The sequence below is a fragment of the Rhododendron vialii genome, chromosome 2a, assembly GCF_030253575.1.
Source record: "Rhododendron vialii isolate Sample 1 chromosome 2a, ASM3025357v1".
NCBI classification, from domain to species: domain Eukaryota; kingdom Viridiplantae; phylum Streptophyta; class Magnoliopsida; order Ericales; family Ericaceae; genus Rhododendron; species Rhododendron vialii.
In genome coordinates, this window is record NC_080558.1 from 22,328,293 (window position 1) to 22,343,113 (window position 14,821).

At 39.4% G+C, this 14,821-nt stretch overlaps 1 protein-coding gene across 4 annotated transcripts; it reads left to right on the forward strand.

The window, feature by feature from the left end:
• The first annotated feature begins 288 nt into the window (after positions 1-288).
• On the forward strand, positions 289-14,661 carry LOC131316950 (apoptosis inhibitor 5-like protein API5). 4 transcript variants are annotated; one of them, XM_058346523.1, is made up of 17 exons: positions 330-523; positions 985-1,149; positions 2,870-2,969; positions 3,055-3,120; positions 5,059-5,168; positions 5,249-5,323; positions 5,472-5,621; positions 7,405-7,470; positions 7,554-7,619; positions 8,872-8,982; positions 9,635-9,724; positions 9,815-9,921; positions 13,571-13,685; positions 13,774-13,839; positions 13,923-14,026; positions 14,244-14,462; positions 14,518-14,661. In XM_058346523.1, the coding sequence occupies exons 1-16, from the start codon at positions 446-448 to the stop codon at positions 14,431-14,433; spliced, it is 1,659 nt and encodes a 552-aa protein (XP_058202506.1). In that variant the 5' UTR covers positions 330-445; the 3' UTR covers positions 14,434-14,462; positions 14,518-14,661. The 4 variants fall into 4 exon arrangements, with proteins under 4 accessions (XP_058202505.1, XP_058202508.1, XP_058202507.1 ...); XM_058346522.1 differs by having other exon boundaries at positions 289-523; positions 14,244-14,661; XM_058346524.1 differs by lacking the exon at positions 13,923-14,026 and having other exon boundaries at positions 328-523; positions 14,244-14,661.
• Positions 14,662-14,821: the final 160 nt, after the last annotated feature.

Genomic DNA, 14,821 nt, shown 5'->3' on the forward strand with positions numbered 1-14,821 from the left:
CTCAAAATGCAGTGCATATTTTTGAACCGTTTGCAAGTTACAATATGTAAAAGTGTAGTTTCGGAAAAAAAAGCAAAAACAAATTTGGATGATTATTTTCTTTTCTTATTTAGGTTTGGATCATAATTTTTTATTTTTATCAATTTCTCTCGAACCAATAATTCAAAAAGATTGATTGAAAACTAACCAAAACCAAAAAATTTAAATAAAGACAAAAAAATAAGTCAATTGGCCAAAAGACCCTACAATTTTTCAATTTTAAATTCTCTGAAATCGGTTCTGTCTCTCAAATTACCACAAGTACGTACACAACCCTCACCAGTCGAGCCGCATTGAACAGAACACCATCTTCCACGACCAAATCGTCTCTAATCTCTCTTTACTTCGTATATTCACACAGTGCTGGCTCTAGTGAGAAGTTGCCGACCGTCATCTCCAAATCGCCATGACCGACGACGCCGCTGGCATCGAGAAGCTCTATGAGTACGGCGAGCGTCTCAGCGAGGCCAAAGACAAGTCTCAGGTCCCCTGAATTCCCCAATTTTCCCACTCCTATTTACGACTCTGTCCAATTTCTAGGGTTTCGTTACTCATATTCAGGCCCCTCTCTCCCTAATCTTTTGGCCCCTTTTTATTACTTTTCCTTCCTTGTGTTCAGCCTTTCGTTTATATTTTCTAGAATTAACCGCGTGTCTTGACGAGAGCAATCAGAAAAAAGTATAGAGATGTAAACCGGAGTTGAAATTTGTTCATACACTAAAACAAGAATACGTTTTTGGTGAATTTCTTTTCTTTTGGTCATGATTTTTACACTTTAGACTCCTCTCCTCTCGTCGAAGACAAATGATTAATGTATAGAAGTATGACGTAAATCTAATGCAAATTTAGAAAAGATGAACAACAAAACCAAAACGAAAGTTTAAGAAGAATTTGGTGTTTTTGTTGTTTGTAATTTTGTGGAAATTGGAATGCTTTTGATTGCAGCATGTGGAGGACTACCGGAGTATCATTAAGGCGGCCGGCAGCGACAGCATCAAGGCGATGCAATTAGCTGCCCAGCTCATTCCCAGATTCTTTAAGTTCTTCCCTGAACTCTCGGACTCGGCTGTCGATTCGCATATCGATTTGTGCGAGGCAGAAGAGCTTGGGGTCAGTGTCTCTCTTTACGATTGCATAACTTGGCTTTGTTATTGTGGATGCTTGAGTTTCATTCTAGAGACTGCCAAAACGGCATTTATCTTCTGAGTCAGAAAATTGAGGCATTATAAATTGATCTCATCATTTTTATTGGGCATGAATGTAGTTTGATATGTTCTCATTGAATTCTATGCCTACTTATCATGGCCTTTAGGACTGTTGGTTACATGTTATAACTTAGGGTGTTAAACATGATACATTGAATCTAAGGCCGGCTCTGAGATTTTGGAGGCCTAAGACGATCTTCGAAAGTGAGGCTGTTAATAATTGTAAATGAAAATAAAATAAAAAGTCAATCACACTGAATAATTTTGATTCGGATATAGTATTTGTTTGTAATGAGATGTACCGGAGTAGTAGCGTTTAAGGGGGCAAAAAGATGCATCCATAACCCACCACACTGAATAATTTTGAAAGGCCCCGGAGATTTTTGGCGATCCCGTAACCTTTTACTCCTCCTTTTTGTTTTTTTTCTTTTGTTTTTCCTGCATTCCGTGTTCCATTTTTCTGGGCCATTGGGGCTTAAGTATAAAATGTCTTATTGGGTTTAAAATTGGTCCCTAAAACAACACATATATACTAGGTCCTAAAAATAAGTGGGGGCCCTATTTTTTTGACATTTTTGGGGGCTTAAGGCCCACGCCTCTTGGGCCTTAGCCCAAAGCCGGCAATGGTTGAATCAGATTGTAGCTAAAGTGGGTGTTGAAATAGTAGATGGATGATACTGTAAAAAAGTAGGAGAAAGTGAACTGTTTTTGTGCAAGTTAATACTGACGCTGTTTGAAAAACCTGATGAGTGGAGGCTATTGAAGATGGTTTATCCACATCAATGCCGATTCTCCTATTGATGTGTTCGTTGATATGACTTGAAAGTGCTTGTGTAGCTGATAACTCGAAAGGGAAGAAACAAAATACTTATTTAATGCCATCAGGGTGGTGCCATGGACATGATTGACTCTATTCAATTTTGGCAGATGCGTTAAGCAATGCAATTTTGAGAAAGAGAATCATGTGGCCATTTATTTCGCTTATAGTTTTTAGTTTTTCTATTTAGTAGTATTTACCTGCTTATTGTTTTTTTAAGTTCTGCATGCTCCATGTCTTGGGGCATATCATCCGGTTTGGAGCCATAGTGCCAACTCTGAATTTAAGGTTTTGAACGCAATTTTGGTAATTATTGTTGAAGCAACAACATATGATTGACATCCATACATGTGCATGCATGGAAGCACGTGTCTATGGCGGTTTTGCATCTCATTACACTGGTCTTCTGAAAATTCATTTTATTAAAAAGTTGTTACGTACTCCTTTTGTTCAGTGTTATCCAAATTTTGAAGGGAAAAGGATCAGTATTTACCTTTTGATGCTTTTCATTATTCAAATATTTGAGCTTACCATCCATTCGTTAGGAGATCAGTTTCAAGGAGATTAGTGGTATAGTTAATTTGTTACAAGCTTAAGGTACCCCTTGGTTTGAGCTTTTCAATGTAGTGATACATGCAGTTATGAGGATTGTACCTGATTAATCAATGGAGGATGGCTAAATCACGTAACTCTTTGCTGAACAATGTTATAGAAATTGACACTAGTTATGTTGTTCTGTTATTGTACGTAAATTGTGTATTTTTACATATTTCAGCCTTGAAGTTTTGTGGCTCATAAAAATTTACAGGTTAGGGTGCAGGCAATTCGTGGTCTTCCTCTTTTTTGCAAGGATACACCAGAGCACCTTTCTAAAATCATAGACATTCTCGCACAACTCCTTACAGCTGGTAAATTTAGTGTTTCAGGCTATGCTGTTGATGACATGTACTGTTCTTTGTACACATCTAATTCTAGTTTTGTTGACACTTGCAGAAGAAAATGTGGAGCGTGATGCAGTGCACAAAGCCCTGTTGTCGTTATTGAGGCAGGATGTGAAAGGTAATCGTTTTGCCCCTTCAAGTTAGTTGGTTTGTATCATGTTCGATGGTTTGTATCCATTTCAAACAATCCTGGTTATTTTCTGAAAGGGTGCCATTGATTGCATGAAGGTATTTATAATGCCAATTCCTGTAGAGCATGATTGTCGTTCTTCTAGTAATCTACAGTGCATTTGTAGTGCTATATATTTGGATTGTGTCATGCTTGCTCTGGTTCTATAATGCATAACATGCACATGCAATATGCAGCAAAGCACAAGTACATCTCAAAAAGAAAAAAGCAGAGTTGAGAATCTCAGGCCTCCTCAATATGCTTCATGGGCTTGGAAGATTTGTGGAAGGCCAAGATATTTTGTTTTGGGAGAGGTTCCAAATGTGCAGGAGCTGGCTGATTCTTAGGCTTTCTAGTAGGTTCTCTGCCCACTATGTATTTGGCTCCAGCCTCCACACCTTGGCTCTTCTTTTAAGGCTAAGGTGGTGTGGGGCAGGCAATCGAGCGGCTGAAGCGACTTATTTGGTGGAAGCAAAAATAATTCTTGATGGGGTGGCAAAGTCACATTTTTCAAAAGCTCTTTTGTCTAGTCCCTCTCCCAACTATGTTCCGTTTCCCTATGGCACTGGTGGAGCCATTGGATCAGTTACCACGGAACTTTTTGTGGAGAGGCTTGGCATGTGAATTTAAAAATCATCTTGTCAATTGGAATGTCTGTAGTGTGTACGTTGATAGTGGTTGAGGGCTTGCGTATCAAGCCATTTCGCCAGTTCTACCAAGGATTGATGGGTAAGTGGCTTTTGGGTTGGGTTGAGGATGGTGGCCGTTTGTGGAGGGGAGTGATTGACTGCAAGTCTTGAGTGGAGACAAAAGGGCAGACTTCTAAGGAGAGTTCTGATGTCCACATGGGTTGGTTGTCTATTACTATTAGAAATAGGCGGTCTGATTTTAGTAGCCACGGCATACTTGAGCTTGGAGATGGCAGTAAAATTCAGACTGATGTTCCTCTTTCAATGTTTAGCAATTTGTGAAGGCTTTGGTGGTGGACTATCGCAGGATGAATGGGCAAGGATCATTCAGAGCCTTTAGATTCTAGAGCATCGCATGTTTGCAAGTGGGAGGTAGTAATTGAGTTCTTATGATCTTCTCTAGGGCATTGGTGCATGTTTGAGGTGGAAGCATGGAATGGAGTTTTCTCTGTCAGATCTTTTCATACCATCATTGGATGGGCGGGGATGTTCTTTTCCTTGGAAGAGCATTGGGAAACAAGTGCTCCTTGGAAGGTTGTGTGTTTTTGTGTGGATTTGAATATTTGATTATAAAATCTGAGAAGTTGAGGTTTACAGATGGCCAGCAGATGTTGTATGTGTAGTAAAGACTAAAGGGCTAGAGTCTGTGAAGCATTTGCTTCGTCATTGTGTGGTGAGTGTTTCGGCCTTCGGGATTTGGTGTCGTCGTCTCGACTGTCTTTCGAGATTCTTCTAGCCAACCATCATTGCATTTGGGGCACAAGCCGCACAACTGCAAATGGAAAAGGAAGAAACATGCTTGGATTAAAGCACATTTGTGCATTATGTGATACTTGTGGATGGCAGAAATAGGCAAATGTTTTAGGGGTATCATTCAGATGTCTAGAAGCTATATTTTGAGCTTTTTGCTTAGCTTTTATTTTGTCAGAGAATTTATCTGTTAATCCTCCTTGTAGATTTCATTGGTGAGCTCAACTTTGGTGTTGAGCCTTTCAATTCGCTGTAGTTTTTATACAAAGGTTGCACCCCTCCTGGCACTTTTTGAGTTGTACATTTTCATTACTTGAAATAAGGTCGATTGGAAGACGAAATGTATTTTGCTTTGGTTTGAAAGTGCCTTTTTATTCGGTTAAGATTCACGAATCATTGTTTTGCTTCTTATTCTGTCAGAAAGTACAATAATGGCCTTGTTTTGCAGCGTCTTTGACTGCCTTATTTAAGCACATTGAGAGTGTTGATGAGCCAAACACAGATGAAAATTTGCGTGAAAATCTTCGTGAGCGGACTCTATGTTTTGTCAGAGATAAGGTGAGAAATCAACTCGGTTATCTTCATATTACATCATTTGCCGTTCAGTTGTAAAGGATGATTGAACAATTTTACTGCAGGTTTTTCCTCTAAAAGCTGAGCTATTGAAACCTCAGGAGCAAATGGAGAGGCATATTACTGATTTGATAAAGAAGGTGAGCTTATGATTTTGTTTTCCTTAATTTAGTGGATTGCTATTGTGTTTCTCATTAGTTCTTCTAGGTCGCTGACTATGATGTGTTGCATATCAAGTGATTGTACTTCCATAATAGAGACATGATATTTGATTGACTGCTATTGCAGAGTTTGCAAGACGTGACGGGAGCCGAATTTAAAATGTTCATAGATTTCTTAAAAAGTTTGAGCTTATTTGGAGAGAAAGCTCCTCCAGAGCGTGTGCAAGAACTCGTTGAAATTATTGAAGGGCAAGCTGATCTAGATGCACAGTTCAATGTGAGTGTTGTTTCGTTTTCTTAAGTTCGGGAATTTGGTTTTTTCATCGTCGAGTACAAAATGGCACTCTGCTAACTAGCTGGTAATCTAACTTTGATGTAACTAAGATCTAAGATGGATCTTACGGAAAACAGTTAAGGATCACCCAAGGGTTCCTTTAGTATAAATGTTAACTCCAAGTTCATTTACAGTCTGATTGAACATTTGCGGGCAAGTTACAACTGGATTTATTTGCTCTGCTTTTTGTATATATGTTAACCCATAAATAATTTGTTCAATCAGATAAGACGCAACTGTGCCAGATTTATTTGAACCACCAGAAGCTTTGGATACCATAATTTCAGTTGTATCAAAAAAAGAGAAAAGCAGTATTCTGCTATTTGGTGGGAATTGTGAGAAAGCTTGTGCTGGACAGTCTCTCTCATTACTCTCTGACCTCTTTGGGCATTTATCAATGGATTCTATAGGGGACACATCCTGCAAAATATTGGGTACTGGGGCAAACACCATGGTTGCAGAATATATATATACAGTCAGTCTCCCATGAGGGGGTCCTCATTTTAGTTAAAATGCGAACCTCCTCATTTCGCCCATTTCCCGATCGAATTTCGATGATTCGAGCTGCTCAATGTGTTCAGAATGTGATTTTAAGGGTACCCACGAGAAATCAGCAAAAAAAAAAAGACCGGGAAGGGCTTCATCCGAGTAGTTTTTGTTTGTTTTTTATCGAACGATTCAATTAAAAACTGCTCGGATGAAGTCCTTCCCGGTCTTTTTTTTTGCTGATTTCTCGCGGGTACCCTTAAAATCACGTTCTGAACACATTGAGCGGCTCGGATCATCGAAATTCGATCGGAAAATGGGAGGTCCGCATTTTATTAAAATGAGGTGGTCCTTACGGGAGATGGACTGTGTGTATATATATGTGGATTCTGCTGTAAACTGTTTTTTGCCGTTTCCAGTGGATGTTAAGGGGGTTGGAGTGCTAAGATTCCATCCAAATGTAACTTTTGTGGAGATTGAGTCTTTGGAAGAGCCATTAACAACTGGTGACTGGTGGGAAAATGCTTTTGAACGTCTTTTGTTTATGCAAGAGGGCAGATGAGATGATATAACTGTTTGGCTTTATGATGGATATTTAGATATGCTGCCTTATAATTTATCTATCTACTTCTATTAATAGTTTTTGGGATGATGCTGAGATCAAGTGTAAGAAGAGATGTACGTGTAACAGGGTGGCTTCATTCAATCGGTTGTACCTAGAGGCTAGTTGATTTTCTTGAAATATTGTCCTTTTGGTTTTGACAGGGTTTCTCCTCTTGTAGACTATTTAGGTTCACTTCAAGCGTCAGATGTACGTACTTAAAGTTTATTAGTAGCGAATAAACCGCTTTCAGAGCTTGGGTGGTGGTTATGTCGAACTCTGGGTGATAGCTTGTACTATGGATGCTTCCCGTTTTACTATGGTAGACAATGTGGGTTCACTACAGATGCATGTACTTTTAGTTTCTTACCAAGGAAAGAAACGATATTGTTGTGTAGCCCTTTTTGAGTTTAGGTGGTCGTTTGTTGACCTCCTGGGTAATAGCTTATACATGGCTTCTTTCTTTAATTCTCTTTAGTGATGTCATTTTTTAGCGATGAGTATATAGAGAACCCATTCTTGCTGTCCAGAGGATCTGTAGTTTGAGTGTGATCTCATAGACTTCCAGTGCATGAGTTCCTTGTCATGTTGTGGTTGATATGGTATCCAGTGTTTACTGAAATGGATTTCAATATGCAGGTTTCAGATGGTGACCACATCGATCGATTGATATCCTGCCTATTCATGGCTCTTCCTTTTTTTGTGGTATGATCTCCGTTGATATGGTATTCCCTTTTATATCTAAATGTTGTGTCTTTATACTATACTGAACCTTGTTTTGCACACAGCGGGGCGCATCGCCTAGCAAGTTTCTCAATTATTTGAACAAGCACATTTTGCCTGTTTTTGATGAGGTAACATCCAACCCTCCATGTTCTTATTAGTTTGTGATTAAGTTATTTGCCTTTGTTTAATGTGTGTTTTGAGTATCTTGTATTTAGTGCCCATGTTTGGAGGTGACAGTCGGGGCATCTCCCTCGTTTTTTAGCGAAATGACGAAGGTCAAAACTTAGATATCTACAATGCTTCTGACATCTTGCTTCTTTCTTACTTTCTCCACTTCAATTCTTCTTTCTTCTTTATTGCATGCTTTACGTGATCATGTGCTCCAATAGCTGTTGATATTTGCTCATTTTGGAAAATCTCTCCATTTTTGCAAAATTTTTTTCCTCCAATCCTTCTGTGCCGAGGGAAACTTAAAACGGAAGGCAATCCATTGGCATTTTTTAAAATCTTATTGCTGGTAGTGTGCGCACTAACCTAAGTGCATGTAATCTTATATGAGTGTTGAATTCTTCTGAGTCACTGATTCAGCTCATGTGTTATGAGGTTAGAAAACCTATGCTCATGCATGGACGAATGTACAGTAGTAGCATACTTCTTATTCAGAACAATTTTGTGGATGGAGTCGAACCCAGCAGATTATTTTCGTATGCGTTTGTACTTCTGATCTATATTTTTGGGTCACTGATATGGCACAATATAAATGTCAAATCCCAAATAGTTACAGGCATATATTAACAATTTAACATCTTTGGTTTCGAGTAGAAATTGTGGTTTAAGTGTTTGTCTTTTCCCTCACCTTTAAATATAATCTGCGAGAAATATTAAGTTGCCTTGCTGACCTGTTTCTCCTGAACTGGGAGAAAGGAAATCAATTTGATTTCCTGCATGTAAAACAACTTGGCTCAGGGCTCATGTGCAGATCATTTAGTTTCTAGTAATATTTTCTTTCCTGTTATCACCTTGAGTCTCTGTTTGAAGATTGTATACCTGGTATCAATCACCAAAAATTAACACATGGCACACACTAGTCAGTTTGGTCCCGAGATGCTTATAGGGATGAAAACACTCACTTCCATTTTGTGTACACTTCTGCTTATGCTCCAAGCCTGTTTTGTTTACTTGTGCAAGTTAGCCTTGCTGACTATCAAGAATTATGTTTCTTGGAAATTTGTAGAACTTGTAGGAGTTCTTAATATAAAGATTTTGTTGGTCATAAATTTGTGCTAACAATGCCTTAATCCATCTTAAATTGGGTGGTATCAGATAACTAAATATGGGTTACTGATCCAACTCGTGCTATCCATTTTGTCTACCTCTCAGCTTCCAGAAGAACGCAAAGTTGACTTGCTCAAAAACCTTGCAGAAAGCTCACCTTACACGACTCCACAGGATTCACGTCAGATTCTTCCCTCTGTTGTTCAGCTCTTAAAGGTGCTCCCTTTTCTTAGATGTGCTGTATGGATTGTAGAAAGCTCAAGAATGATGTGCATAGTGCTCTTTCGGTCGTTTAGCTCTTAAAATGATTATGTATAGTAATACCTATGTAACTATGTCGTCTATAAGGTAGGCCCCGTTAGAAGTTGTGGTGTTGTTTCTTCTTCTTCTTCTCTGTTGTTCAGCTCTTAAAGGTGCTCCCTTTTCTTAGATGTACTGTATGGATTGTAGAAAGCTCAAGTATGAAGTGCATAGTGCACTTTCGTTCGTTTAGCTCTTAAAATGATTATGTATAGTAATACCTCTGTAACTATGTCGTCTATAAGGTAGGCCCTATTAGAAGTTGTGTGTCTTCTTCTTCTTCTTCTTCTTCTTCTTCTTCTTCATTATGTCATTGATCTCTTCTTCTTCTTGTGTTGTTGTTTCTTCTTCATTATGTCATTGATCTCGTCTGAGTCATTACTTCGTCTGAAACAAATGGGTCATTATGTCATTGATCTCTTCTCATCAGAATTTACTGTCTTCATGTTTCAGTGCTTTTTCGTTTTTCTTGTTGGTCTGATGCTAGTTTTGGGAAATATGTTACCTTTTTGCCAACAGATTTGTACATTTTATTGAACACTTTGCCTTGTTGACTTTTGCTCCTCAGAAATACATGCCTCGGAGAAAATCTGGAGAAGAAACTAACTTTACTTATGTGGAGTGCTTGCTGTACACTTTTCACCATTTAGCAAGCAAGGTAAGTTGTTATTACTTCACAGTCCTCTCCATCTGTATCTCATGCATGTCTTTACTGTTGAATGTCTAATTTTTCTTATTGATTGTGCAGGCTCCAAATGCCACTAATAGTTTATGTGGGTACAAGATAGTGACTGGCCAACCATCAGATAGGCTTGGGGAAGACTTCTCAGAGTTTAACAAAGATTTCACTGAAAGGTGATGGTTACATTTTACCTCCTCAATGTCTTTATGCTTTTAGATGTACCATCTGTGAGGACACCCCATCGGTTTAGGTCACATACCTATAACTGAAGACTCAAGTTTGTGTCGCCTCAACTTACTATAAGAAAATTATAATCATGAAAGGAAAAGAAAACATGCACTTCAAACAGTTGCCATGCATGAGATCCTGTTCGTCTTCCTCCACGTGTTGTTGCTCGCTGCGGGAGGGAAAGTAGGTTTTCCATCCAGGCATGCCCCATCCCATCTGTCCATCCTCATGTGTGAGATCTACTGTAGTAGTGTGGACCCACACAAAGGTGAGATCACTAGATGGGGTAGGAGCAATCCATAGTAACAATGAAATGATGTCTTGGGTTGTGTCCCATGATGAAGCACTACTTGGGAGTTACGAGCATAAGAATACGCATTTTTTGTTTCACTGTCCTCTGATTTCATATGCATCTTTCTCTCTTCTCCTTTATAAACACCATTCTTGCCTTCTTGGCCAACGCGCATTTGTACTTCTCAGTGTCCCTCAGTTGGTTGCACGAAGCGGGGGCGGGAGCAGGGGAGTGGAGGTACCCAGAAGCTAATAATACCAAAATATCTTTTATATTTTATTTTTGGGGGGTTTAACATGGTAGGACTCAAAATATTTGGGTTATAATGTAATTAACCCTTTAAAACTTAAAAATCTAGTACACATCAGTCGATTACTCCTAGAGTCATCTCGTTTCAAACCCTAAATCGACACCAGAGGTCTCCCTCTCCCTGGTATGTCTCTAACTCTCTCTCTCTCTCCCCCGTAAGCTCCCATCTCCTGTCGGAGCGCGATCGCATCTTAAGGGGAACACGCTCCCGATTGAGAAACGCGGAATCGCGTTTCTGAGTGAGAAACCCCTTTTGTTTGGGCGATTCCTGCAACTAAGGTCCCTCACTTCAGTTCATGCTCTCGCTCTTGGCTGAGATGACTAAACATGTGGTGACTCTATGTAAATCAATTTGAGCACGGCCAATGTTTTCCATAGTGGAAGAGGATTGGATTCAGTATTCCTTTGAATGCCTATTGTAGTCGGAGTGTTTGACCCTATGTCTCTTATTAATTTACCATCCTTCATCACTGTTGTTATCTTGCGCACTCAATTAAAGGACTTCAAATTAAAACCTCTGGGGTACACAGCGGTGATCTAATTCACACTGTACAATTTCTTGATACTTAAAATCTAGGTCAGCACTGCACTCTTCGAAACTTGAAAATTGCACTTATCATTTTCACCTGCTGAAATGATTGCTATTACAATATCTTCCTGCTCAATTCACCAATTTCATCCCATTGAGTGAGATATAATAATTACGTGGGATTAGGCAAAATCAAGAGCTAGAAAATATGATGTTTAGCCTTCTAGTTTTCCATAGAAGGTCCCAATTCAGCACATGTTTTTGAGGTGTATTAACTGAAAATTTTACAAATTTTGGATGGATGAGATCATCCACTTCATCCTCATCACAAGTTAGTCGTAATATGTTACTGAAAAACCAAACATAAAGTTGCAGACCTGTGATGGATAATGAGCCGGTCATTTGTGATAAGGGGATGGGCACAGGTGCACATTTAAATGTGTGTTGCTTTCCATATCTGGATCTCCTTTCCTATTCAAATGAAAATTTTGAAAATTCGTGTTTCTAATATTAATAATTTGCAAAGAACTTTCTTCGGCTGGTGTACTAGATTCAGAATTTCAGGTACAACTGGAAACAGGCGAGTGGTGTCTTTCATGCTCATGTTACCGTCGCCGTCAATGCGCTTAAATAGAAGACCTGTACCATGGCACTTTCACAATCTGCTTCCTTGGTTTCAGTCCATTAAGTTTCTTGTGACCTGGAACTGAATCCACCAGTCAGCTAAGATACATACATGTACCTGGAATACATGTTAAGTCTATCATGCTAGGAAGGTAGTGCAATTTGGAGGTTTCTGTATCAAACTCCCAATGAGAGCAAGCTATGCAAAGATGCTCCAGATGGAAAATAAATGGGCAGGGTGAACCGAAAATGTGGAATCCCAAGTTTAATTCGTGATCAAGCTATCATGGTCGGCTTTTAAAGGTTATTCATAGTGATCTACTGATATGTAATGCAGCATGGTAATCTTGCACATATTACTAGTGTGTTCTCGGTGCTCTTGCTTTGACTAGGCCAAACGGTGCGACTGGTGCTAACACACACAGGTAACAAAGTGAAGCCTTCTATTTGGGCTACTTGGGGTGGTTTGGTTGTTGGCTGAATGCTATCTGGCATTTCAGGTCCATTGTGTGATTCAAAGTATGATCTTCTCCTCTTGACCCATGTTACTCCGCAGCCCTTTGTCTTTGTGATACCTTAAAACTTGGATGATACAAACTTTTTGGTATTCACATTTTCTATCATATGCTGGGTCTCTCTTCCCTTATTCCTCACTCCACCTTGGGATCTATCACCAATAAAACTTTCATTATTCTACCTACCATTGATGTGTTTCTGCTGCAATGTTTAGTAATATTGCGTTCAGATATCTCATAGTTCTTTGGGCAACAATAATGACTTGTGCGTCTGCTTGCACGGGGAGGCACTGAGACTTGGGAGAACTACCGATACCGCGTTCACAAGTTCTTTAGGACTTCAATGACCCCAGTTTGGATGTCAATGGATTTCTTCTGTGAAGGATAATGACATAACTTAGCAAAGTTCAGGTGATTTTTAAACTATGGGTGGGTTTGAGAAAAAAACATAAAGCACAACTTGGGGTTGATTTGGTACAGCTCCAGTATGCAGCAAAATTCCTGCCCCAGTGCAATCAACTTAAAACTCTTGGCTGCCTGAATTTGGATAGTAAAGGACTACAGGTAGGTTTGGTTCCAATTCCTCCGCTCTATCCTTGCTAGTTGGCAGTGTTTCTCACCTTCCCAAACTTTCATGGTGGTTTTATTGGGAAGGAGTTATCATTGTGAACCGAGAAGGAATCTGTGGTGGTTATGGTCGACTCCGAAATATCGTCGCCATTGGTCTCTTCATCTTGCATGATTGAAGACTCGTCGATGATTGTATTTGAAGTTATCAGTGGTCTTTCTAGTGCGCAACGTGTTTGAAGTTATCAGTGGTCTTTCTAATGTGCAACGTCAGTTGTTGGACATCATCGTGTGATTTTAATTTTGCAAATTAACGGTAAGGCTACGGTGTTTATATCGGATGGTTGAGGCAAAAGGGAAGCAGAAGTTAGTATTCCTTCTGTCCAAGTGGAATCATCTCTACCTTTTGGGTTGTCTATAATCAGTCAGTACAAGGATGGGCCTGTCTCGATCCATTCAGTGTCACAACGTCTACTAGCCAGTACATGGAGTGACGGGTGAATGGGGTTATGAGACCTAACTAACAGTACGTTCAACATTTTTTTGTTATTCTTAAGAACATGCACATGTTTGTAACCAACTCATGCAGTGAATGGCAACAAAGATTAAATGCAGTTGAGAACTTTTTTTCATTTCTAACAAGGCACCACTTCTAGGTTATTTTCTATATAACTCCTCGTTGCTACCATGGATTTCCAATAGTTTTTATTTGCATTTGGAGATATTAGTTAACATTTGTAAATGTGCTGGTGAGACAGGTTAAGTAGCGTTGAAGAGCTAGCTAGGGCTACTATCAAGAAATTAACTCAGGGTATGGCTGAGCACAACAAAGCAATGGCTTCTGCTAAATCTGATGAAGCAAAAGCTAGCATTGTGAGTGCATAGGTTGCTTAGTCTGTTGTAAAGTTTTAAGCTTATTAACAAGTAACTGACATAGATGTTCTGTATAATCTATTTGCAGAAAGCTCAAAAACAGAATACCACCACTGGACTGCGAACCTGCAATAACATTTTGGCAATGACCCAGGTCTGAAAAGCAATTTATTTATTTTTTCTTGTGAAATGTTCATGTACTTGGAACTGATTTTTCTTATGATGTCTGAAACTCAGCCTTTGCATTCAAAATCACCTTCATTCATTGGTGATAAGAGAATCAACCTTTCTTGGAAAGAAATACCGAAAGTCTTGCCACCTTCAGCCACTACTGCAGCTGGGTATGTCATGTCTTTTTCTGGGAAAAAAATAGATAAGCAGTCGGTATGCTGAAAACCACTTATCCTCATCCCGAACAGCCCCTCTTCCTGAAGATGAATAAGAGTAAAAGAACAAAATAATGAAGCTTGTTAGCAAAGGGACTGCACATTTTTATTTGAATTATATTGTATTGTCAGCATTCTTATTTTCTCAAAATATTCTTTTATTTCTATGCAGAGGGAAACGTCCTGCAAATCCTGCTAATGGTTCAAACGACAATGCATCAAAAAAGGGTCGTGGAGCAGGTGGTTCACAGAATCAGCTTGTTAACAGGGCATTTGAAGGTGCATCATATGGAGGAAGAAGTGGTATGAGAGGCAGAGGCCGGGGTTGGGGTGGGCGTGGTAGAGGAAGAGGCTACCGGTAAGCTTTGGTTCAAATCCAGATTGACAAAAGGTGGTAGAGCAAGAGGCTACCGGTAAGCTTTCGTTCAAATCCAGATTGACAAAAGGTGAGGATTTGTATGAGTTTTTAACCAGAAGGATACGAGCAAAGAATAGTGGGATAAATTGATTATTAGTATGTCTTGTGTACTTTTAACAAATTTTGATACAGTTGGCAGATTTTTTTTGGATTATGGAGCAAGAATTTCTTCCTTCTCGGGTGGCTTGCGTAATTGAATGGGCTTCCTTGAAAAACTAAAGTTAATAGACACGGCTTCTAGGCAGTTGCCAAACCAACTGCACTGTGTAGTCTGGGTGCGTGGGTCTCACCCAGATATTACTTGAATGATTCGAGCTATTCATTTTATAGGA